Source organism: Jaculus jaculus, chromosome 2, assembly GCF_020740685.1.
Source record: "Jaculus jaculus isolate mJacJac1 chromosome 2, mJacJac1.mat.Y.cur, whole genome shotgun sequence".
NCBI lineage: Eukaryota > Metazoa > Chordata > Mammalia > Rodentia > Dipodidae > Jaculus > Jaculus jaculus.
In genome coordinates, this window is record NC_059103.1 from 203,033,337 (window position 1) to 203,058,733 (window position 25,397).

At 48.0% G+C, this 25,397-nt stretch overlaps 1 protein-coding gene across 2 annotated transcripts in view; it reads right to left on the minus strand.

The window, feature by feature from the left end:
- The window catches only part of Khdrbs3 (KH RNA binding domain containing, signal transduction associated 3), a 152,204-nt gene extending 127,055 nt beyond the window's left edge, over positions 1–25,149 (minus strand). For both annotated transcript variants that reach the window (XM_045144477.1, XM_004656182.3), the window contains exon 1: positions 24,983–25,149. In XM_045144477.1, coding sequence (XP_045000412.1) covers positions 24,983–25,070 — 88 coding nt within the window. In that variant the 5' untranslated portion in view covers positions 25,071–25,149. The remainder of the gene's footprint in view (positions 1–24,982) is intronic.
- Positions 25,150–25,397: the final 248 nt, after the last annotated feature.

Consider the following 25,397-nt stretch of genomic DNA (forward strand, 5'->3'; position numbering starts at 1 on the left):
CCTATTACTTGAAATTTAAATACATAACACCACATAAAGATATACCCTATAAGTATGTAAACCACAGTTCACAGAAGCATATATATGTCCTACAGACATTTTCTAAAGACTTACACCCTATGTACTGTTGTATGGCAAATTTCCTCCACATTGAAATGTATAAAAACTGTTGCCAGCTTTATCAAAAGCAGCTGGGTCAACTCACAGGAGGAGGGGTAGGGAGAACCATCAGACCCCACCTGAGATTGAGGCTCCCCCTGTACCCGCTGTATACAGTGACACAGAACATCTTGTGACCTCAGAGGGGAGATACAGTACATAGAGAATAAAAGATCCAGGAACAATGAGCTCCACTGAGGTGTGTCTCTGGAGTCTCCATGCTCTGTAAGTAAGCCCTCACCCTGAGACTGAGGAAGAACCCCAACACAATGAGCCCCCCCTCCCACCCCCAAAGGGCTGCTCTGTGGACTCATACTCTTGGACAGGGACAAGGAGCTTCTAGAAGCAACCACAGGGAAAGCTGTCACTCAGGGTGGAATCAGACTTCTCCGTGGTGTGGCTGTTCTAGGGTAAGTAAGCCTTCATCCTGGGGCTGAGGGAGGAGCAACCAAGGAGTAGTTTAGACACAGGATGCCCCAACAAAGTGGCTGCTTTAGGGACCCACATTCCTATAATAAACTCTACTTGTGTTCTGTAAGTGACCCTTTCCCCCCAATAAACTCATAGGTTCACTGAACTGGTATTAATGTAATTGTACTTTGGTCTGCCATCTGAGCCCTATTTGGGGTGAAGACATATATCCACCAATTCCCAGGGAAAAAGTTTTCCTCAACACATACACCCAGGGATGTGCACACACAAACACAGCCATGCGCACATGTGCACCATACCCATGCACCTATGCCGTACATATTCACAATGCCTGAAGTCATGAACAATGACTTTTGGAGGAGCATTGCTGTGAGACAAGCTCCAACAGTGTTATAAACAATCGTCTGAGGCTAACATAAAAAGCTGTGGCTCTCGGTCATTCTGGAATTAACCATGGGCCGTCAGGATGACACAACTTATCATGTGCTGGTACCCTTCTCCTACTCCGTCAGGCGCATCAAGTTTCAAATGTGTCTCTCAAAAGTCCCACCCTCACAAGGACCCCCTGAAATACACCTGAGCTACAAGCTACATTCTCCAAGTACGTTCACCACTGTGGAGGCCTCCTGTCACGACAGCAACAAGTGGATAACACCTGTCTTCCTTCCCTGCTTCTCTATGGAGCTCCCCATCTACTACCCATTCACTGAGCACCTTTCACTGAATGCCTATTACAGGAGTCATAGATAAAGCACCAGTTAGATGGAGTGCACAGTGTGCCAGGACATCCCATGTCACAGGGCAACAGAGTTCTCTGAGAAGCCCTGAGATGAGAGGCAAGGGGTGCACACACTGCCGCACGGACGGTCCGCTCAGCGTCCTGCCACACTGCAGGTGCTCCTGCTAGGAACGATTTTGATCTTCCTCTTCCCAGCAGTTATTAACAAATCACCAATGGTAAAGTAATAATAGCAGTAATAGCTAACATTCAATTTACTACCTGTTGGGTCAATAAATGCAACACAAGAACATTCAATCCTCATAGAAACCCTCTGAGGTGCTTCTTTTACTACAGCCAGGTTTGTTCCAACTGAGGGAATTCAGGAGGTAAAGTTGCCCGCGCCAGTGAGTAATGAGGCAGACTTAAACCTCAGACTCTTCCCTCACCACTGCGCTGCGCCCTCCCAGTCATCTTCTGCACTCACGTTCTAAACTATACCCGAGAATGGCCTGCAGTCCACAAACAGCCCCCACCCACAGCCCCGGCCAGGAAGAGCGTGTGCTAGCCCTGCCTGCATGCGCGCGTCAAGACTGAAGGACTCGAGGCCTGCCAGAGAAGCTCAGCTGAGAACAGTACCAGACAGACAGACAGGCAGGCAGGCAGGCAGATGCCACAAATGGCCCCACTTAGGATGCCTTCCGACAATGTTGGAATCTCATTCATGCCTTCACTATTGAATTCCAAAGACTAGTGCGCTTCAGTGGTTCCAAAGTAGAGGAAACGCCACCTTCTCCCCATCAGCCGCCATGACAACAGCCACCATGACAACAGCCGCCACAACCCAACAGCAAGTACTCGCCCAAGTGGACAAACTGCAAACCACGAGTGCGCGGATGGAGGCTGAAAGGAGTTCCGGGCCATACCCATCAGGCAACTAAGTTAGTTACTGGTCTGAGAAGGGATAACGGCATCGGGTCTGACCACCAAGCTGTACAGAAGCGAGAGTCCGTGAATGTAACAATCACCTTTCAAACGTGGGCCACGTTCGGAGTATTCAAATGCACTCTTCAATGCACAACACACGTCAAGTTTTACCTTCGTTGTAATGGGAAAGGGGCGGGGGGGGGGAAGGCTGTTTATGTCAGAAAATGCTGTAGGGGGGGGGGGAATAATCCCACAAATGGGGCCAAACATGGGAACAGCAAGGAGGCAACGAGGCCCTGAACTCACAGAACTGTAGCCCCAGCTGATGCCAGCTGACTGGACCTATGGGTCAATACTGAGCCCAGCACATTTCAGCACTACTTTCAAGCACAAAAATGTGTGTTCTTTCAGCATATTTTTCTCTGTATGAAACTAGTTCATCAGTCAGTCACTTTGAATTTCTTTCTCTCTATTTTCTCTGTGGTTTATGGAATTATTTCAACCAATAATGTTGCCTATATCAGACTGAAGTGAAAACCTACGAGTAAGATGCATAGCATGGGAAACGACCCAGGTCTTGAAGCCCACACCGGGCTCGGCTGCCCACCAGGCATCACGTGAGTAAACGTAGAGCTTCAGGCTGCACAGGCCCAGTCTGGCCCCCTGTGGACGGAGGCACTAGCCCTGCAGGGAGCATGGCCACAGCAAGGGTTGGGTGTGATGACATACAGGAACGGCTGCTCCCCGAGGCCCACAGCAAGGTCCTCCATGAAGAGCTGGTACCCAAGTCCCAGAACAGTGCGTGCCATCCTTGTGCATTTCAATTATGGAATACCCCGGAACTAGTTACATGGAAATTAGAAAACATCACCTTCTCCTTCCTGCATGCCCCTCATGATCATGCTCTCCTTTCCCCCAGCAAATAGTTGCTGCCTTTCAAATTTTCCTCTGCTGTCACCTTTAAATGTTCCTCCTCTGTTTCCCTGTCTTATTTCCCAGAGCCCGACACCAGGTGCACACGCAGTGAGGTCTGTCCTCCACTCTACTCGGTAACTCGGAGACGTGACTCGGCCTTCCAAACTACTCCGTGCACACGGTGATGTCCACAGCACGTCGGACGGGGCAGCGCACCTCGCCCACAGCGGGCAGAGGAAACACAAGTGCAAAGCCACAGGGCTGCATAGTCTATGAACCGTGATGTCACACACAGAGCAGGAAGGACACACGTAGCTGGTCTGGCAGGAAGCAGCTGAGCTTGTTCTGATTTCCAGCTCACAGCTTGCAGGACACCAGGGTTACAAGAGACCACTTTGGGAAAGAAGCAGGAATTAGAAATAACACAAAGTAACATTTACTGAGGTTGGTGAACAGAATAAAAGCAGAATGGCGCTGGAGAGATGGATCAGCGGTTAAGGTGCTTGCCTGCAAAGCCAAAGCACCCAGGTTCGATTCCCCGGAACCACATAAAGCCAGATGCACAAGATGGTGCATGCGCCTGAAGTCTATTTGCAGAGATTAGAGGCCTTGGTGCACCCATTCTCTCTCCTTTCCTCCCTCCCTCCGTCTTTTTCACAAATAAATAAAATAATTTTTTTAAGAAAAAAGCAGAAGCCGGGCGTGGTGGCGCACGCCTTTAATCCCAGCACTCGGGAGGAGGCAGAGGTAGGAGGATTGCCGTGACTTCAAGGCCATCCTGAGACCTTAGAGTTAATTCCAGGTCAGCCTGGACCAGAGTGAGACCCTACCTCGAAAAAAAAGAAAGAAAGAAAGAAAGAAAGAAAGAAAGAAGCAGAGTGGTTATCAGTTCTGTGAGTTCAATGCCAGGCTGTACCTCCTGACTGTCCCTTGCATGTCCCTGTGATCAGTCACATTTGTAAAACTGTTCCCCTCCTACAGTTTTTTCAGATAAAAAGTCTCTTTCCTTCCTCCCCAATTAACACCTGTTGTTTTTTCCATGTAATAGCAAATAATTGTTAACCAAGACCCTGACAGATATACTCTGAAGATTATCCAAGTAGGGCCTCATTTTGAGGTGGAACTGGAGAGAAATCAAGTCTGTAAGACCCTCGGCTCTTATGCCACTGGAATTTAACAAAACATGAATGTGCAAATCAACCTGTTCCCCACTTGATAGCTTTCAGTGACAAGCCACTCACACCTTGGGGCAGTAGAGCCTGTTTTCTCACTGTAAAATGGAGTTTACGTCATTAACCTCAGATGGAAATACTGAGAGTTGGTGATATGTGGTCTGTAAATCTCCTGACAAGGGGCATGATGCTTAGGCAAGAACTCAACAAGTAATAGCTCATTATGGTAGTAATTATGTGACGATGACAAGTCATTTCTTGTCTCCAGGATCCCTGAGGCAGAATAAAACATTATGAAAGTACATGAGAATCTCTAGAGTCTAGCTATGGATGCCTCCACTTCCTGCCGCAGGCCTCGTCTTCAGTAGAGAGGGGGAAATAGCTCCCACCCAAGATGTTGGCGTCCTTAACTCCAGCACCTGCAAACATTCAGGTGTGTGGAAGCAAGAGGATAGGCTGCTCATTGCGGCCTAGAAATGGAGAGTGTGCCCAGGGCCTTACACATGGAAGAGAAAGTGAACAAAGAGTACAGCAGTGGCAGCCCTGACGGTGCCACTCTGCAGACACAGGCGCTAACAAACCACAGCCTGTCCACAAAGAAGCTCAGCAGCCTCTGCTCCTTCCCCACAGCCCAGGGTTCCAGTGGAAGTGGCCACACGCTCTCCCCTATAGGGTTCCACTTGCACTTTAACTGAATGTCAAGGAACATCTGAGTCTGAAAGCTGAAGGAAAAAGAGAGATTCTTTCTATAGATAAACCTCTTGTTAACATAAAATCTAAGAAAATTCTTACTGAACCAGTGAAGGGTGATCATCTTAACAGTGCTTGACTTTAGATGGTGACCATAAAGAGCACCAGAATGTTTGGACACTTAAGCACTCACTAACATCTTTTTGTTATTATTATTATTTTTTTAAAATTTTTATTAACATTTTCCATGATTATAAAATATATCCCATGGTAATTCCCTCCCTCCCCACCCCCACACTTTCTCCTTTGAAATTCCATTCTCCATCATATTACCTCCCCATTACAATCATTGTAATTACATATATATAATATCAACCTATTAAGTATCCTCCTCCCTTCCTTTCTCTTCCCTTTATGTCTCCTTTTTAACTTACTGGCCTCTGCTACTAAGTATTTTCATTCTCACGCAGAAGCCCAGTCATCTGTAGCTAGGATCCACATATGAGAGAGAACATGTGGTGCTTGGCTTTCTGGGCCTGGGTTACCTCACTTAGTATAATAGGTCCATCCATTTTTCTGCAAATTTCATAACTTCATTGTTCTTTACCGCTGAGCAGAACTCCATTGTATAATGTGCCACATCTTCATTATCCACTCATCATTTGAGGGACATCTAGGCTGGTTCCATTTCCCAGCTATTATAAATTGAGCAGCAATAAACATGGTTGAACACATACTTCTAAGGAAATAAGATGAGTCCTTTGGATATATGCCTAGGAGTGCTATAGCTGGGTCATATGGTAGATCAATCTTTAGCTGTTTTAGGAACCTCCACACTGTTTTCCACAATGGCTGGACCAGATTGCATTCCCACCAGCAGTGTAGAAGGGTTCCTCTTTTTCCACATCCCCGCCAGAATTTATGATCATTTGTTCTCATGACGATTGGCCAATCTGACAGGAGTGAGATGGAATCTCAATGTAGTTTTAATCTGCATTTCCCTGATGACTCTCACTAACATCTTGTATCAACCGTGTAAAGGAAAAGTTACTAAGCCACAACACACAGCAAAGAAACTCCAGTGAAGTAGGAATTACTAAAACAAAAACAGAAGGAGACACGCTACTTCCTCCCCTTAGATCCTTGCTTACCTTCAAGCATATTGTATTAGACACGGTCCATCCCCTACACTTCACATTCCAGAACCCTGGTCCTGGTTGAGGTGGTAGAATCAATCAAGGGGGGGAAGGGAAGGAGAGCCACTGGAAGACAATTTGGACCAGCGAAGGCCACCCTCATGACTGAATTAGTGCTGCCTCACTAGAGTGGGTTAGGTCTCATGTGACTAGAGTTCTTGAAAGACTGGGTCGTTATGATGCAAGGCTACCCTAAGCACTGCTCCTTCTACATGTAATGGGTTTCCTTCCTACTGTCTGTCATGTTGACACAGCCTGGAGGCCCATAGCGGGACCCTGGGCCATGCCCTTTGGGCCCTCCAACCTCCAGTTGTGAACTACACACCTCTCTCTGTTTCCCACCTTCAGGTATTTTATTATTGCAACACAAAATCGACTAAGACACCTGTGTCAAGGCACTGTGTATGGTCTTGCAAAAGAAAGGAATATTTTTCCTCCACATAAGGAACCCAAGTCAAGTTAGTTAGAAAATTTATAATTGATAGTTTCCAAACAAGTGGCAAGAGTATTCTGTCGAGGAGCTTTCACAGTACTCAAGTAGAAATTCACAGCTTTATTTAAAGTGCAATAAATGAGTTAATGGACTATGAACTGGGAAGTACCACTTCACCAATTCATGAGGAAGTAATAACTCACTCAGGCACAGGAACTAGAAATATCAGCCACTTACATAGGTGTGTCAGGACAAACACCCCCCACTATTCCAAGGCTGAAACATCCCCCCCAGTAAGGCTCATGGACATGCTAACACAACCCCTGTTACCAACTGTCTGAGTCAGAGAGCACCCAGGGAATGTATGTATGAGCAAGAGAAAAAAAGAAAACAAACTGTCCCCAGCAAGGGTTTCCTCAAGTTCCTTTTTGGAGCAACTTTTATCATATGACTGCTTCTTGCGGAGTAAAGCCTCAGACAAGCGCCCATCTGGAGGAGCTCGCTGCCGCTCTACACACTACAAAGAACTAGGTCTGCCCTAAGGAAAGGAATGAGAGGAAATGCCGTAGGAGTAGGTATGCCAAAGGCTTGGGGCCTCTGCATTCTACATGCATCTCCAGGGACTTGTGTTCAAGGATACGGAGGGCTGGGTCTCGCCGCCATCAGCTGAGGTGGCTCACAGTGACCAAAAACATCCATGTGGAAAGCAGCGGTCTCCCCATGCGCATCATGTGCACAGTTTAAATGCAGTCTATTGTGAGGGCCTGGACCAGCTCAGACTCCACATGGATAGCCTGCGATCAGCCGTGAAGAGAAGCGCGAGGAGCTCGTAGGCCTTCTAGCTGACCACTGTATTGGCCTGGCGCTGTGCCCTGGGGCTCAGCCCCATGTTACCAGCCAGGGATCATGAGTGCTCAGGCACCATCAGCAGTGGTAGGAACCAAGGGCAGGATTCCTACTCAAGGGGAAACTCATGTCACACACACACAAAAAGCTTGGAAATAAAGGATCACACACAGTGTTTATAAATTAAAAAAAGGAGACAGGTGAGGGTTTCCTTCCTCCCTCCCTCCCTCCTTCCCTCCCTTCCTTCCTTCCTTCCTTCTAAAGCAGCATATTAGGTGTTCAAGAAAGTTTTGTTCCCAGACTCTGGGTCTGTGTTTGCATTTAACCAAAGAACTGGGCAAACCGACCTGAGAAGGACAATTATTAAATTATTATATTTATTTAGGGTAGAACCAAGGGAAGGAAAATGAGTGAGTGTGTGTGTGTGTGTGTGTGTGTGTGTGTGTGTGTGTTCTGAGAGCCAATGTAGTGGGCCTGGAAAAGCAGTAAAAAGAGAGTTTGAGAAGAAAGAAAAGAAAGCACAAGAGCTCCTGCCATGTGGAGGCAGGAAGGATATAGGACCCATGTGGGAGTGGGGCTTAGAGAGCTGCCCCCTCATCTCAGCAGGGGGAACTCACCAGAACCTGGAGGTTCAGAGCGGCCAGGTAGCCCAGAGACAGGCTTGTCCCCTTGTACACGTCTATTTATAATCTTATTGTGGTGGATTTCAACTCCTGGCTCAGGTGCGCCAGGGAGGGGGCTGGTTGGTCTGGGCTAGAGGTGGATCAGGAAGAGGCCAGACACGATGCCAAGTTCTGGGGTCCAAGCTTCACCGACCACAATGTCAGGATTGGCCCTGAATTCTGGGAAAAGACCACCCTCCTAGGGAGGGGCTCAGGTATGGAAAAACTTGTTTAAAGAAACTAGGCAAAAGATAGGAATTTGGATCATCCTTTGATCTCTAGCAAGCGCAGAGTGTGAGGACACAATTCCCCCCCAATTTTTTTTTTTTTTTTTTTTACTTTCAGAGGCCACGGAACTGCCTAACAAAGCTACCTGACTCCCTCTCTTTCCCTCCCTCCCTCTCTGGCACACCTCTGTGCTGACACGGCTGTGATTATTTCCCTTGCCCGGGTACACATGGGAGACCCCCTCCTCCTGGGCTTCACAAAAGGAATTGCACCTTTTTAGTGAAAGCCTACATCCAGAAATGCCACATCTATAACCCTGAACTCACATAATTCAAACACCTTCCACTCCATGTGAGCAGCCTGCCGCCTGATCTCTGTAACGCACACAGCTGTGCCCCATATTCTCCAGTGTCCGTCACAGCCTTCGGGGGTGTTCTGCAACCTCCTTTCTCACCCAGCTATTTATAAGCCTTCCTGTCCTACCCCCTTCCTGGCTCTCGACACTTTCTACCTGACACTCCAAACTGATACCAATCAAGCAAATAACTACTTGTGGATCTACTGTAAGTTTAGCACAGCTCTGGACAATGGAGACCCACCAGGCAAAAGATGCCAGCTCTCAGGAGCCTGGATAACCATGGACTATCTTAATGGACACACTGGATCCGCATGGTATCTATTAAGAAAACTAGCACTCCAATGGTCAGAGGGATGGAGTCGATGGCAGACCGTTCCCTCCTACAAGGCTGAGTCCCAGACCCAAAGCTGTCACTCGCATTGCCAGAGCGTGCCTGCTACTCTACCCTGCTCTGAGCAATGGCGAGTCTCCTCAGCATATGGATCCAGACATTCAGATGAAGGAGAACACTCGGACCACCTTCCCTCGCCAAAGCATCCTGGGAACAAACCCAAAACGACACCTGCCAGGCTCCTCACTGTGCACACACCCACAGAGCGCCCTCCTCTCCAGGCTGAGCTCCAAGCCAGCGCACAGCACCCTCACACCGAAGCCGAGGCAGGCAGCATGAACTCCAGTAGCCCACGAGGACTGAGCAGGTAGGGTGCGCGTACAGGCGGAAGAAAGGAGGGCCCTTAGGAGACAGGAGGAGCACAGGGAGCACAGGACACAGTCACTGCCTAGGACCTAGCAGGCAAAGTGCCTGCAGCCTTCAGACAGGCCAGGCTTTGACATGGAGGGACAGACTTCAGGACCCAAGATGCTTCCGTTCCCCTCAGGAGTCACCCTGAAGCCCCCCTTCCCTCCCCTGACAGGAAGAACGTACCGCTCACCCTGAGCACTGCCATGATACCTAGGCCAATGTTATTACAGCCCGTACTACCCCGCAGTATGAATGTCGTCTGATTCGGCTGCTTCCCTCGGAGCTGGGACCTCTTAAGCAGGGACAGATATTAGCCAACTAAGACCAGCCTCCTCGCCGTGCACCCTGCACAAGAGGGAACCCACGCCCAGCCTCAGGAGACCGAGAGAGCTTGGGGAGTGCGCACCCTGCCAGCCTTCTCCTCGGGGCTCAGCGCCGGACGCCTGCAGTCAGTCCTCGGTGCGGCTCCTTCGCCTGGAGGCCCGCTCTCCACAGAGCAGAAGCCCTGTCTGCTAGGAGCCCGGGCGGGAAGCAACGGTGCTCTGCCAAAATCCCAGCAGCCGAGAATTCTCGTCCCCTCTTCAGAGTCACCATGCCAGGCACTCTGGTCCACACACTTCGGCTGGGCTCCCTGAAGGAGGAAGATGACAACATGTCCTGCTAGCCTGATGCAAAGGGAGTTGTGGCTTAAGCACCTGTCCACGTGTGCGTGCTTGGCAGACTCTCCTATGACTATTTTAGGGATGAATAAGTTTAAGTGTGTGGGACTCATTACCAAAGCCATTGTATCTACTAAACTCTGACAGAGGCCAGAAAAAAAAAAATAATAATAATAATTCAGAATACAATCAAGTAGGTGGAAAATTACACAATTTGTTATTTGTTACTTCTTACCTGCTTATTCTTCTAAGTCACTGTGAAAATTTAGGACAGGAAGCCAAGGCCTATAGTATATACCTAAAATTCCAGTACTCAAGAAGGTCAGACAGGAAGATCCTGAGTTCTACGCTAGCCTGGGCTACTGAATAATTTTTAGGCTAGTGTGGGCAACATAAACCAGCCTTGCTTAAAAAAAAAAAAAAAATCTAAAGGCAGAAAATTCTGACATTTTGTTCTCAATTGGCATTATGATAAACAATGGCCTTACATCAAACAGTGGTGGACATCCTCTTTCAGTGTATCTAAACAACAACAACAAAAAAAGACCCTCCAGAGATAATATCCATACTACTCTTCATATTAAAACAAAAACATCAGTAAAACTTGCTAGATAAATCAACATCTGAGAGCAAGGCCCAGCAGAGCAGCATCCTAGGGGAGGAGAGATGCCTGGTCAGTTTCCCAGGACCATGAACTGTCCTATGAGATGCAACTTTGAACCACTTCTTTGAGTTCTAGAGAAAAGGCTGGACATCCAAAAGTAAGAAATTAGTTCTGGTCTGGAGAAATGTCTCAGCAGTTAAAGCACCCGGTTGCAAAGACTAATGACCCAAGTTTGATTCCTCAGTACCCATGTAAACCCAGAGGCACAAGGAGGCACAAGCATCTGGAGTTCATTTGCAGACCCTACGCCCTCTCTCTCTACTGGGCATGGTGGCACACACCTTTAATTCCAGGCAGAAGAACTTTGGTGATGATTATTGTGAGTTCAAGGCTATCCTGATACTACATAGTGAATTCCATGTTAGCCTGAGCTACAGTGATACCCTACCTCAAAAAAGAAAGAAAGAAAGAAAATAAAAAAGAAAAAGTCACTTTTGAATTGGTAACAGATACTTTTTCTGTTTGCCAGAGGCCTTCTTTTTTGTTAGGAGCAGCAATTTTTAAAAACCTGTTTTACCTTCGGCCTATCAGAGCCCCTTTAATTTGCCATAAGTTAAGCTACTAGCCAGTGCCTGCTGTGTCCACCCAGGGCTAGGTTTTGTTTACAGTGTCAACCAGCTCCCAGTTCGCTTCCCTAGTAACATACTTTCCTCTGAAAATAGAATCACTCCTGATAAAATCCATCTATCATATAACTCCTTTTTTGAATAAATTATAACAATAAGTTACCAAAAAATGTGAAGAAACAAATCTATCCTGTGACAATAAGAGAGTAATTTTGACATTCCTCCCACCCCAAGTGATTGATGCGAAACCTTGTCCTTCAGCGGAGCCTGTGGGCAAGTGTGTGAGACTGCAGCAGACCTGGGGGCCCCGGCCCATGGGGTGGGCTGAATGTGAATGTGTCCCCTTAGCTTCAGGGGCTTTTGATTAAGGTTACGCTTCCTATTTGAGTCTCCGGCAGCCTGCTGGGAAACAGGTGTGTCACTGGAGGCAGGTCTTAAGTCCAGCCCTAAGGTAGGCTCAGAGCCAGCTGGAGCTCTGAATTCTGGTGCTTGCTGCCTCTCTCTCCTATAGATCTGTGGAAGTGAGCCAGCTTTTTCCACCATGATGATGGTCCCCCTGATTTTGTAAGCTTGAAATAAACCCTTTCCTCACATAAGCTGTGTTGTAGTTGGTTTCATGTTGCTGGGACGAACATTCAAACTAGACACAGTTTATGGGAAAGGGGTTTATTTCAGGCTTACAGATCCAGGGGAAGTTCCATCCATGGTGGGAGAAGCTGCTTCCATGCAACCGGAGAGGAAAACTGCAGCAAGCAAAAAAGCGGCGCCAGCTTGCACACCAGCGTGCAGTGGGGACCCAGGCAGAGCTCGGGTTCTCGGCACACCTTTAGGCTGGAATTCAGATCCACCTTGGGGCTGGGCCCCTGCCGTCCAGGAGGCTGGGGACAAGCTTTAATAAAACATCTCCATAAGTGAAGGACATGCATTCAAATGACCACAAGCTACTCTGGTCAGCTGTTTGTCCCAGCAATGAGAAAGCAAGTGCAACAGCCCACCACGTGGGTCTGCTTCACACAGGTCTTTCTTACGAATACAATATCCTCCTCAGCTGACAAAATTGTTTTTTCTCACGACAGTCATATGCAAAGCCCACAACCTACTCCCAGGAGTCTGTGCAAAGTGCTACGAGAATGACATGTCAGCAGTCCTTCCGACTTTATCAAGACCATTCTGCACTAAAAGAACTCATGGCCCCTTGGGAGAAAGGCTGACTCTAGAGCGAATGAAGTGGAAAGACAAGATAAGCCAGGAACATAATGGAGCTGTAAAGTAAAAGCAATACCATCCTCTCCAGCACTCCTCAGGGCTTAGTCCAGGGACCCAGGGACCACCCCCCACAAACAAACCCACAGATGCTCAAGTACTTTGTGTGGCATTTACATTAACCTACAGACCCGTGTTCAGTAAGTCATATCTGGATTATGTATTAATACGTACATAGTAGTTAGAATCAGATGCTCCCCCCCAAACTCCTGTGTTTTGGATGCTTGGTCCCCAGCTGGTGGCAATATTGAGGAGAAATCTTGCTGGAGGAGGTGTGGCGTGTTCCTGTGGGCATGGTTTGGGGTGTTAGCCAGCTTCCCCTTGCCAGAGGCTCATCCTTCCTGCTTGCTATATTCCATCTGCTGTGGCAAGGACTCCTATTCTGCTTCTGCTCATGCCATGCATTCCCTTGCCACCATGAAGCCTTCCCTGCCACCTGTAAGCCAGCGTAACCCTTTCCTCCTAACAGCCACTGTTGGTTGGATATTTCATGCCAACAACAAGTAACTATAAACACCAAAAACTTTGCTAATAGTTGTTACAAGATACAACTTACAGAGCATGTCTGTTACATGTTTAATAAAGGCTTTTTTTTTTTCAAATGCTTTTGACATAACCTTGGCTAAACACCCAGTTGTGGAAAGCCATGCTATAATGTAAACATGTAATGTCCATGAAATGCACCAGGATCCAGGGAAAAGGACAGACAGTGACCACAGCTGGGACGTACTAGGAATCAGTTTATAGAATAAAGTTTCAGAATCCACTAAATTGGAGAACAAGCCAAAAATCTGGAAAAAACATGAAACCCACTAGGGAAAGATGAGAGAAGAAGAAGGGAAGGAGAACCTAAGGGGAGAGGGAGAGAGCAAGGGGAGTTAATGCCTTCTCTGCCTAATGCATATGGAATGAATAAGTCAGAAAATAACTGTTGATAACCACCAGGAGAATGCCTGGTAAGAAATGTTAATGAATGCTAACATTTGTGAGAACGTCTGGTGAGAGACAGAACACTGACAGTCTCAAAGTTTCTCTCCAGAAAAGTACTAATTTGTTATAAACCAAAATGGTCATGTGACAAGGAAAAAAATTGGCATGACGTCAACCGAGTGACCAAACATCACCCACACAGGCTCCATGGCCCCCTACAGAGGACCTATCACCTCACATCACTGCCACAGCTGTGCAAAGATGTACCTCGCATCAGGCAACCCAAACTGGAAGACATTCTATAAAAATAAAAATAAAATCCTGACCTGGGCTTGTTCTGAAACACTCATTCTGGAAGGCAAAGGAAGACCAAGAGCCATGTAAGCTAAAAGCTTGAAGAAATCTGAAAACTAAACTCAATGAGTGGGCGTGAACTAGATCCGGCAAAGCAAATGACAGTTGAAAAATGGTATGTGAAGAGTAGCCATTGCCATCCCACTGTTCAGGTCTTCCGTACAGCGACCACAGAAGAGGCGGCTCCGAGGTTCAGGACATCCGCAGCAAGGCAAGTACGTACGTAACAGACGCATGACATATGTCCTTACCTGAGGGAGCCCCAAAGACGTGCACAAAGACACAGCATTTAACCCTCTTAAAAATCATCTGGCCCACATGTAACCCTCCCCCCCACCCCGAATGGATCATGAATTGTTATGTAAGTGTGTATGGTATATCTGTACATGCATGTTTGAGCACAGCACACATACGTGTACACTGTAAGGTTAACAATCACCAGGTGTCTTCCTCAATCGCTATTTTTACTTAGTGAAAGTGTCCCAGACCAAATGCAGGGCTCTCACCACTAACTGTTCTGTTACCTCTTCTGTAAGTTGAAAAGTATTTCCAAATGAGGCTTTAATGCCATGGAAAAGCACAGTTTTGGAAAGGGGAGGGGAAGGAGACAGATTATTAACTACCACACAGCATCGCAAGCAGGAAGATGGAAATGATGGGGAAACACTGGAGACTGAGTTAACACCCTGGAGAAGTCAGGGAAGGTGTACAGGGCTGGCTGCCCACATTGTCGCAGTAGCCTTAGAATTAACTCTATATCCCTGTTGTAGAGCAGACTCCTCTGAATTGAAACACTCCCTTCTGCAGGGTATGGTAGTACATACCTTTAATCCCAGCACTTAGGAGGGAGAGGGAGGAGAATTGCTGCGAGTTGGAGACCTTGAGGCTGCATAGTGAATTCCAGGTCAGCTAGAGCTAGGTGGGGAAAAAAAAAGAAAGAAAGAAAGATTCCCTCCTGAAGAGCAGAAGGAGACTCTGGGGATTCAGAAAGTCAAGTCTGGGAGACAAGCAACTTCAAAGGTCACAAGACCACTCTACAAGGTTGAAGGAATGATAAATACTGCTGAAGGACAAACTTTGACCAGTGTTAGTTCAAGTTGAAACATTCCCTCCTGGGGGAGGGGAAGGATGAAACTCAGGAGACTCAGAAAGTCAACAAGTGTGTGAAAAGGTTGCCAGGCCCCCAAAGTCCATACAAAGAGGAAACTACCACGGGGGAGGAGACTGTCCCATTGAGCTGCCTGCAAGTCGCCAGGGCGCTGGAGGCTCACCAACTGAGCTGCCTGCGGGCCGTACAGTGATTTCCAGAGCTACAACTTCCCTGCGTGTCACAAGGGCTGGAGGGGGCTTTTCAGTGTCACAGCTGTCTTTGTGTCTTGTGTGCTGCTGCAAGCAGCCCCTCACCCTGCTCTGGAATGAACCCCTGTGAATGTGTTAGTTCACCAAAATTGATTTTGGTGTAATCACACTTTGGTCTGTTGTCTGTGTCCTATATGGGGTGAAGAGACATGTGTTTGTGTCACCCCAGGGAAAAGGTCGCCACAACAACCCATCCCATACCTCTCTGAACAAGAAAGCCATCTGGTCTTGAGAAAAGCCAGATGTCATTTGCTCAGTCCCCCAAATCTCCTCAGCTCCTTTGACTGCCTACTCAAATAGTTTCGTCCACATGTTCACCTCTCCCACTGGCTCGCTGGGCTCAATGGTTTGGCTAGACTAGCTACCTAGCTTGCCATACCCGTCTCTGCCTCTCAAGTCCCAGTATTACAGTTGCATACAAGGCCTGGCACTTATGTAGGTGTGGGGACTCAAACTCGGGTCCTTACATGTGTGCAGTAAACCTTTTCCTGATTGGCCACTGCCCCATCCCATGGCTCCTAAGATCCTGATGAATTACAGTGATGGTAAGAGGAGGAGAGGGTGGCAAGTGTCCCCTCTGTACTTGCTGCGTGCCTGGCCGGTCACGAAGCAGCTCTTCACAGTGTCTCACTTAAACCCCATGAACACTGCAGGGCAATCTACAGAAACAGGAACCCGAGGCTGAGACAGGTTAATGTAGCCCAGGTCACCACACAAAGAAAGACAGAGCTGAGTAGGGGCCCAAGTGTGGCAGAGTAAAGTATAGCTATTCTTCTCTACCAAGCAGGCTCAGGGAGTCTAGCATCATCGCAGTGAGCGATGGCCGGCACAAAGTACCAGCAGGCTTCCAACACTGAGCTCACGTGTGTGTGCTCTCTGAGCTCAGACTGAAAGCAGGCAGATGATAAACGATGCTAACCCTAACGAGACCAAAGACAGGGCTGCAGAGATGGCCTAGTGGTTACCGAGTCTGCAGGCAAAGCCCTGAGACCCAGGCTTGCTCACAGTGGCCAGAGGCCCTGGAGCGCTCCTTCTCTCCTTCTCTCTCCGTCTCTCTCCAATAAACAAACAAATCAAAGACAGACTATCCCCTCTATACTTACAGAGCAAAAGCTGGGGTTCAAAGCACACATGAGGACCAAAGAGAACACATCATGGCCCAGTGTTAAATACCACTCTGACCTTGTCTTCGTCCCTACCACTTGCAGAACAGTTTGGAGTCCGAGCTAACTAGTCCAGAACACACAGGAGAAATAGTTACAGTTCACTTTAGTAGTCCACAGTGTAGTTTTACTTGAATGAAAAAAAAAAAATTAAACTCCTATAGACACTAAATACAGTGGTCCAGTATTTAGCCCTGTTTAAAATAATACTGCTAAAAATAGGATGATGAATTTATCCAAGTCCTCCAAGGCTCTGTACCTGGCAACAAAAGCCCTTTAGCCCACTTCTAATCAGCAAGGGACAGAAGGCAGGAAGAAACGGGAAACTATACCAGCTGACACAATTTGCTTTGTTTGCTTCCTTGAACAAATTCAGGGAAAATTAACTCGGAAAGCTGCAATATCCCTCCCCAAAGAACTAGCTGATAGTAGCCATCAATCAGACTCCCCTAATGTCTTTGTAGAGGAGGCTTTCAAGCTAGTACCTCTATGTCTTTCTTTGTTTCTTTTGAGGTTGGAGTGACCCATGTAAGCTGCACGGCTTCTAACAGGTTAGATATAAGCCCGTAACCACCATTAGTTTACAACACGAGAACAACAAAATGTCACGCACTGGGGAGAGGCTCAGTGGATAAAGCGCTCAGCACACCAGATCCCAGAACCCATGTGAAAGTCAAAAGCTGGGATGAGCTTCTGTAATGCCACATTGCTGAAAGCAGAGACAGGAGAGTTTCCCAGAAACCCACGGACCAAGTGCCTGGCACGTGCAGAAGCGATCAAGGAGGATGTAAGAGCCTGCCTCCACGGAGGTGGGAAGCAACCAGCCCTCGAACTAATCCTCCGACCTCCACTCGTGTGCCTGCCTGAACACACACACACACACAAAACTTAAAACTAACTACATGGATTCAACGTGTGAAAAGAAACCCAGTAGCATGGCACAAAACCCCTTTCCAAAGTCCAAAACCAGTGATTACAAAATAAAAGCAAGCCATGGTTTCCTGCAAACACTTGTTAGAAAGTATCTGAGATATGATAAAATAATACTAACGCATGAAAATCAAAAGTAATGCGAGCTTGGCCATCAAGACTAATTTTAGTTCTGGCGTAGAGACCAGTGAGGATGGAAGCAGGTATCCCGGCTGTGTGTAGCACCATCTAGTGGACGGAAAGCGGAGCACAGGTGGTGTAAATGCTTACTGAAGCAGAGGGGAAAACCAGGAGAGCCAAGAATGAAACCAGGCCCTTCTCTCCTGTAATTTCCCGGTGGGAGCCACAACCAGCAATGGCCTAAGTGTTAGACTCATGGCGCAAAGGGAGACCACAGGGGCTGCTCTCACATATCCACGCCCACTTCATGCAGAGGAAAAGCCTCAGCAAAGCCCAGCACACCTTTACAATCCTCGACACAGCAGCCAGCCAGGGCTGACAGCAAGGACATTGTGGGAATTCAGAGCTTGCCAATTCCGAGCAAGATACCTCATGCTTGAGGAGGCTGCAGGGTGCTCCAGGGCTCTAGCCAGGGCAGTCAGGGAGCTGTTGTTCATCAGGCTGCACTTGTGAATGTTCAGCTTCAGGTGCTGTGTTAAACAGCTAAATTAAGACTGCTAGTTTTGATATAAATGAAAGAAGCTTCCTAAAGACTGAATTCCCCTCTTCCAGCATTTCCTGCATTGGAAAACTAAACTCTGTTATCATAATGTTACCCTGAGCACTGGAACTAGGATTTACATATTAAACTGTTACTATATATTTCACGTCTGGCAAACGAAAGCAGTACTCACAACATAAACAGTAGGTAATTTTTATTAAGTGCTACCATATATTTAAATACTATGTATGTCTAATAAAACTGTAACTGGACTAACAGGGTTCAGAAGCCTCAATTTTACAGACGGGGTAAAAATTAAACAACTTGCATAGACTAAAAGGGCGCTCCGTCCTGTACGCAAGGCGCTTTCCACAAGTGGTCCCGTGTTAGACATGGCTGTTCCCTGAGTGAACACTGTCTGACACAGTCTCCACTTGTCCTGCCACTGCTTGCCCTCTGGACAGTGTCCACTCTGCCTGGCTCACCAGATCGCCTGCCCAAAGCCTCTGAGTTAATCTGCAGAGCTGCACCATCAAAATCCCCATGAAAGTCAACATGCAACCCCAGACCCTGACGGCTTCGACCTCTCCCCGGAGCCCGTGGACACGTGGCATAGTGTCCTGGAGTGAGGGGCGCGGGCTGTGGATGCAAAGCTTGGCTCACCCCGTACTAGACATGTGACCTTGGGCAGACATCTGACCTTCCTGACCTGTTTTCCCATCTGTAGACTGAGGTAAAAATTATTTTGCCTAAAGAGCATTAGAAGAATTAAAGGTGGACTAGGAAAAGCCCTTTATAAACGCAGCTGCTGCAATCAGCAATCATCAGGTGAGTGCACCTAAACACACCCTTCCAGAAAGCCAACTACTTGTGGAAACATCATCTTGATCTTCACAGTCTGCTCTCTAGCCTAATTTTAGAACAGGAAATTTCTCAACACACCATAAACTAACTAGAAATCCCTCTGCCCTCTCAGTCTGTTGTTCCTGTGATAAATCAAGCATTAACCATTAACATATATAGAGCTCTGTGCAGCCAAAAGACTCATGATAAACAGGAGTTCAAGGTTAGCAAGAATTTCACTTAACACTTTCTATACTAAGCAGAGGATTTTCCTACTTTCCACTTGACCACTGAGTTGCATGCATAACTCAAAGCCCTTACCTTAAATGCCCACTGATGACCAGAAGTTGTCACTGGGGAGCATGGGAAACACAACACGAACGCCTTCCTTTCGCTGGAGCTCGCTTTCAGGAACCTCTTTTAAAACTCCATCAACACCAATGGAAATCCCTAATGGGCTCCTACCATAATGAAAGTTTTATTTAGAAACAACAGTGATGCCCTGTACCTCTTTTCTTAAAGGATCCCATAAAGCACTGCCGATTTGGGTTAAATTACAGCCTGGCTACTGGCGAGGGTGTGCCTTCACGGAGCAAGTCACTTTCCATTTTGGAATAACACAGAAAACAACACAGAAGTCACAGCACTGCGGGCGAAACCACCTTCTGTGCCAGATCTGGTGTGGACCAGAGACACTGTGAACCAGAGGCAGCACCTGGCACTGAGAGGCCCTTGGTGAGGTCACTTGCACCCAAGGTCCACAATGCTAAGAATGCCGGGCCGGCATTCACTGTTGTGAAAATGTCAGCCATCCTCAGTGGGACTGGGGACAACAGGCAAACCGGTCTCTGGATACCAGCTGCAGCTGCATCCCAGGAAAACCCAACTGCTACTTTGGCTTTAGGTTTGTGCCTAGCAACTGAGACTGCAGATTAACTCTTTCAGGTAAGGTTCATTAAGCATGTGACAGGAACTTCCAGAATACTAGTTTGAGTCTATTTAAAAAAAAAAAAAAAAGAAAGAAAATTAGAGGTTTCAGAAAGAAGGACTAATTGCATTAGAGTGCACTGGCTTAACAAGTTCCTCAAGAAAGAAAAGTAAATAACCATCTGACTCAAAGCAGAGCTGACACCAGCGTTGAAGAATCCCCGCTGTTGACCACCTTTGGGAACCTGGGCATGCACTTCAGCTAGCTCTAAGACTGACTCTGCTCAGAACCTTTCCCCCCGAGAGCTGCAGGGCCTTTAGAGCCCTCAACCCCACTCAGCCAGGTGCTCTTCAGTGCTTGCTGAAAAACCACATGTCCTCTCCCTCTTCTACCTCGATGGTATCTAAAACCCAACAAAGAAAGGAACACTGGCGTTCAGCTGCTGAAGACTTGCCGGGCACGCGGGGCCAGGCCTGCCTTCTGGCGTGCGCCCACTCACTGCCCCAGCAAAGACACTGACTCGAGCAGTGTATGAGGGTCCCGTCGGGAGTGTCAAGTGCTGGGTGCTGTGGGAGACCATGACACGGGAAATGGAACCTACCGAAGAGAGGGAAACACTTGGAGAAGCTAGAGAGGGAGACTAAGAGTGGACGCTATTATCTTGACTCCTTCAATATAGTATGATCCACATGAAAAGGAAAACAAAAACCAAAAACAGCTGTACCTCAGGAGGGCAGGCTTTTTGGTCTCAGTTTGTCACTAACCAGGAAGCTTTCATCACTGTGGAGACCGGCACCAACAACAAAGCTTTTATTTAACCTTGCTCTGACATACAAGCATGCCACGGTGGGCAGGGAACTTCTTAAAAGTTGGTTTCTATAACTCAAAATTTGCCTAGTCCCCTCTCACCCATGGGGTATTAGTAGTATTAATACTACAAACATCACTCGGGACAGACATGCCTGGGAACTATCTGTCTTAGTTAGAATGTTCCAGTCACTATTTCAGGACAGGTGAAGGTCATACGATGATCCTGAGCAAAAAAAAAAAAAAAAAAAAGTCATTTATAAATGTGAAACGTGACAGTACAGCTGTCCTTGCTCTCTACAGAGCAGCAGAGGGCCTTCTCAGAGCGGAAAGTACTCTTCCTCTCCACTCCAGGGCCCTGGACAAGAACATAACACGCACGGGAGGTCCCCAGTGTCCATGTCCCAACACACTGCAACTCACCATCACTAGGTCACTGTTTTACCTGAAACTGTGTCATCAAATCCATTTCTTAAAAAAATAAAAAAACTAAAACACTGAGCCAGAAGAGAAGTAAAAGAGAGTTAAAAACTAAACAATAGCCACTGCCTCCTCTGATAAGAGAAAGCACCATACCTAAGCTTAATTCAGAATCTCAGTGTTGCATTCCCACTTTACAGCTCTGAGGACAGTCAAGTAAACCCAAAATGCTTTCAAAAGGGATCCTCCAACTGGAATATTAAGGGCCCCTCCCCAAAATACTAAAGGATACCTTCAATGGGGTATGAAGGGATCCCCCAAATGAAATCTTAAGCTACTGAGTTTTGTGCATTACAAAGAAATGCACATAGGGCAGTGATGCCCCTCCCCCACACTTTGTGCCTCCACATTAATCCTACATAACGCTAAGGGTCCTAGTGTTCAGAAAGTGGATGTAACATGAAAAGTAATTATTCTGAAATGTTAACAAAGACCTGTATTGATCTGACACACACGCTACCCTACTTCTGAATCCTTCCTCCCGTAACTAACAACTAACTTGGCAGGGAATCAGCCACCAATACATACATTATCAGCTAATTAAAAATACAGGGTGATGCCATCTTATTTAATGGGCACTTGGCTTGAACAGAAAACCATTCAAACCTTCGCAGAGACTCGGATTAAGTTATAACACGTTTTGGAGATATTCCTCAGTACATCAGTCTATGGTCTAAAAGCAATGGCAGTATGAAAGAAACACATCTCTCCTCTCATCTCCAGCTCAGCTCCCCTCAGAAACACCAGGTCAATTCACCTCACAGGCTCACCGGCACTCCTGTGGAGGCTGAGGGAAGGCCAGCAGGGTGTAGAAAGAGAATGCCAAACCCTGATTTGATTTTTAATGTCAAGTAAACATTGCCCTTACTCCTGTTAGAAAGACAAATTCAAAGTTAGAGCAAGCAGAGGAGAGTCAATTATCTTTGGAAAATACGAACAAAATCAGTAACTGATGTCCACCATGAAACTCAGTCTAAATTAAGTATAAAATCCAAACAGGACTAGATGGGAGTCCATGTGGCATCACCCCCACTCCAGTCCTGACTTAAAGACTACTGGACGCGTAACAGTGCAGCTCAGAAGCTGATCAATGTTTATGAGCACTGCATTTTAAACGACAACAGCTCATTTATAACCTATTTCATTATCATTAGGTGCTGATTACTAACATAAAATACCAGTCATAGGAGAGCTTTAATTCATAACAGCTTTGGCCTGAGCACTAAATGCTAAGTCTACCTCTTAAGAATGTATGCATCTTCAAAGAAGTACAGAAGAAACTTTATTGTTCAAATCAAGATCAGTCGTCATAAAGAACTCCCATTATTTCCCTCACTTTAAGTCAGCCAGCTGCATTGATTTGTGCAGGGTTCTAAATCATTTTTGAGAAGTGCTTCCTTTCACCTTTCTAGAAGGAACAATGACCACTGAGACAGAAGCTGTGGCGGAGGGTTCACATTAACCCTTGGTTGTCTGTTAGCTGGAACACTGGGGTCTTCAGCCCTCTAGGAAGAGAGACAGGGATGATGGCTACCAGAGATGCAAGGGTGAGGGTGGAGGCAGACAGCCTGGGCCTCGAAGTGGTAAGCATGGAGAAGTATACATTGGCTGCAGGACAGATCTCCATCTCACCAGGTTAACAGCGCTGAATTAGGGATTTAATACCTAGCACCAGACACAGACTACAGTGTAAACTCTGAACACAAAGTTTTCATACAGTAAGACAGTGAAAGGAAAATGCTGCAAAAATAAGAATAAAACTGATTTCACATAGCCAATAAAAGGGCAGCTGTCAGATTTTAAACCAAACTTTGCCAATGATTTTAAAAGTCAAACTTTCCCAACAATCATTCATATTCAGACTTCAGACACTATTTTGCCAAAGAGATACTTAAAATGTTTGGGGTTACATAACAGGGTATAATATTTTAAGTGAAAGCTTTAGATTTTTACTACCAGCCTACGGTTCAAGGGAAAAGATTTTAGACTAAAGTCTCCTAAGCCAGCAATGACGCCATCTCTTCCTTTACAGGTGAGAAATGGGTAATGATAATCAAGTTTAACACCTGAAAAGTAGGAAATGTTAACACTTCCCCAGTTTTTGTTCTGGGTCACTGGAAGCCATTGACACTAGTGAAACCCCACAGCATGGTGAGCGGATCGACTACACAGCACCATAGCAACACTGTGTAGAAAATAACCCTGACTTCTGACAGGCGATAACTCATTACCCAGTTAGTTAAAACTGTTTTCCCCAACTGAGTACAACCTAAGCCGGATGTAGCTTCATGATTAGGAAAAATGTACTTGATTCCACAGCCCCAGAACCTTTCTAATGACACTGATCACACACAATGTACAAAGAAATTTCCTTCAAGATGACAGCCCAGCAGGCAACAAAAGATATATATGTAAATCGTAAATACCCAAGAGCATAACCTACTGCAAAACGGTTTAGAAGAACCGGGGGATACAACTTAAAAGGCTTTCACTCTCATTTAGCGATGCATGCCCATTACTTTTTCAAAGCCCATGATAACAAGAAATCAAACTAAGCAAGCAATTAAGATGGGGGAGAGTTAGAAGCCTAGTTCTGCTCAACAATTCGAATATGCTTTAAATTCTTGAAGACAGTCTCTCCAACGCCTTCCCCAGGAGGCACCAACACACACATACACACACACACACACACACACACACACACACACACACGCCCCTCAGAACTATAACAGGCAAAGAGCGGAGGTCGCGATTTTAAAATATAAGTATCTATGTACAAATGGAATATGTCTGCCTCTTCTTTCTCTCCCAACAATAAAAGAGCCAGGGCCAGGTTTGCAAGCAGCACAGTCCCCTTAACTGGGGAAAGCAGTGCACAGAGTGATTCGTGCACATTGTAACCCATCTCGGATAACGTTTTAGTCCTTTCCCAGAGAAAAGCAGACCAGTAGCCCCGGCCCATCTTCCTAGGCAGCCCAGACAAGATCCGGGCGCAGCTGTGGACTGCTTGGGGAAGGAAGGCTTCCTTTACCTTCCATCCGGGCAGAGGATTCGGGAAGCCAGAGGAGAAGGCTGGGGAATAGTGTCCGGGGTAGGCGTGCCTCCATAAGCCCCGCGTCCCAGTCCTCGGGGCTCCGGCTTCGCTCACACCCGAGCTGGCTGGAGGAGTGTGAAAATGGCACGGGCGGCAGGCGCCGTTGGCAACGGACTGAATCTCAAGCGTGCCACCAAGGAGGGTCACCCAGCCCCGCGCTTGCCAGAGAGGGGAAGGGCGAGGAGGACGGGGGCTCTCTGGCGGGCCGCGTCTCCCACACTGTCCTCCCAGAGCCTGTGTGCCAGGGTGGCATAGGCGCCCGCCCCTCAAGGAGAGGCTGCCCAGCCGGGCTGCTGCCGCCACACAGACTGGCGGTGCCAGAAGGGATGGGCTCTTCCCCTGGGGTGTTCGGAGGTCTGACCCCCAAACCTCGCCAAGGTCCCCAAAGTTCACTTCCGAGATTCCCAAAGTTCCCCTTTCCCTCCTGCGCACATCCGATCACCTCCCGTCCGTCCATTTCCCTGCAGCCCTTTCTTCCAGCTCCGTAGTCACACACCGAGCACCTCTCGGGTCTCCGGAGTCCCAGGCACATCCTCCGCCAACGACATCCGGCAGCCTTCTCCCCAGCAAAGCCCCCAACAGGTACCCAGAGCCCAGAAGTTTCGCCGGGGGTCCTCCTCCCTCCCCCAGAGTCCCCAAAGATTTCCTTCAAGTCTCTTCCAGACGCGCCAGCCTTCGCCTTCGCTCCCCCCCCCACCCCGACTTCGACCTCGCTCTTCCCGGGCGTCCCCACCCCGAGGGCCTGAGGAGCCCCCAGCCCCACCCCAGGCCCGGCCGGGGCAGCTCCGGGCGGGCGCGCTCACCTTGGCTGACCAGGCGCAGGGCGTGCGTGAAGGAGGGGTCCAGCGAGTCCTTCTCGGCCATCAGCTCCGGCAGGTACTTCTCCTCCATGCTCCGGGCTCGGGGCGCCGAGCGACGGCTCGCGCTCAGCGTCCGCCCCGCTACCCGAGCCCGAGCCCGAGCCCGAGCCCGAGCCGCCCGCCCGGAGCGGCGCGGACCCCGCCAGGCAGCGAGGCGCCCAAGCCGGGCGGGCGGCCGGACGGCGGCGGCGGCGGCGAGGGCTCGGGGCGGGCGACGGACGCTCAGCCCGGCCCCGCGGACCCCCAGAGCCTCGGCGAGAGGGCCGGCGCGGTCCAGGCCCGGGGTCGGGCGGGCGGCGAGCTGCGAAGACGCCGAGCGTCCCCTCGATCGCTCGCTCGGAGCTCGTTGGCCAGCCAC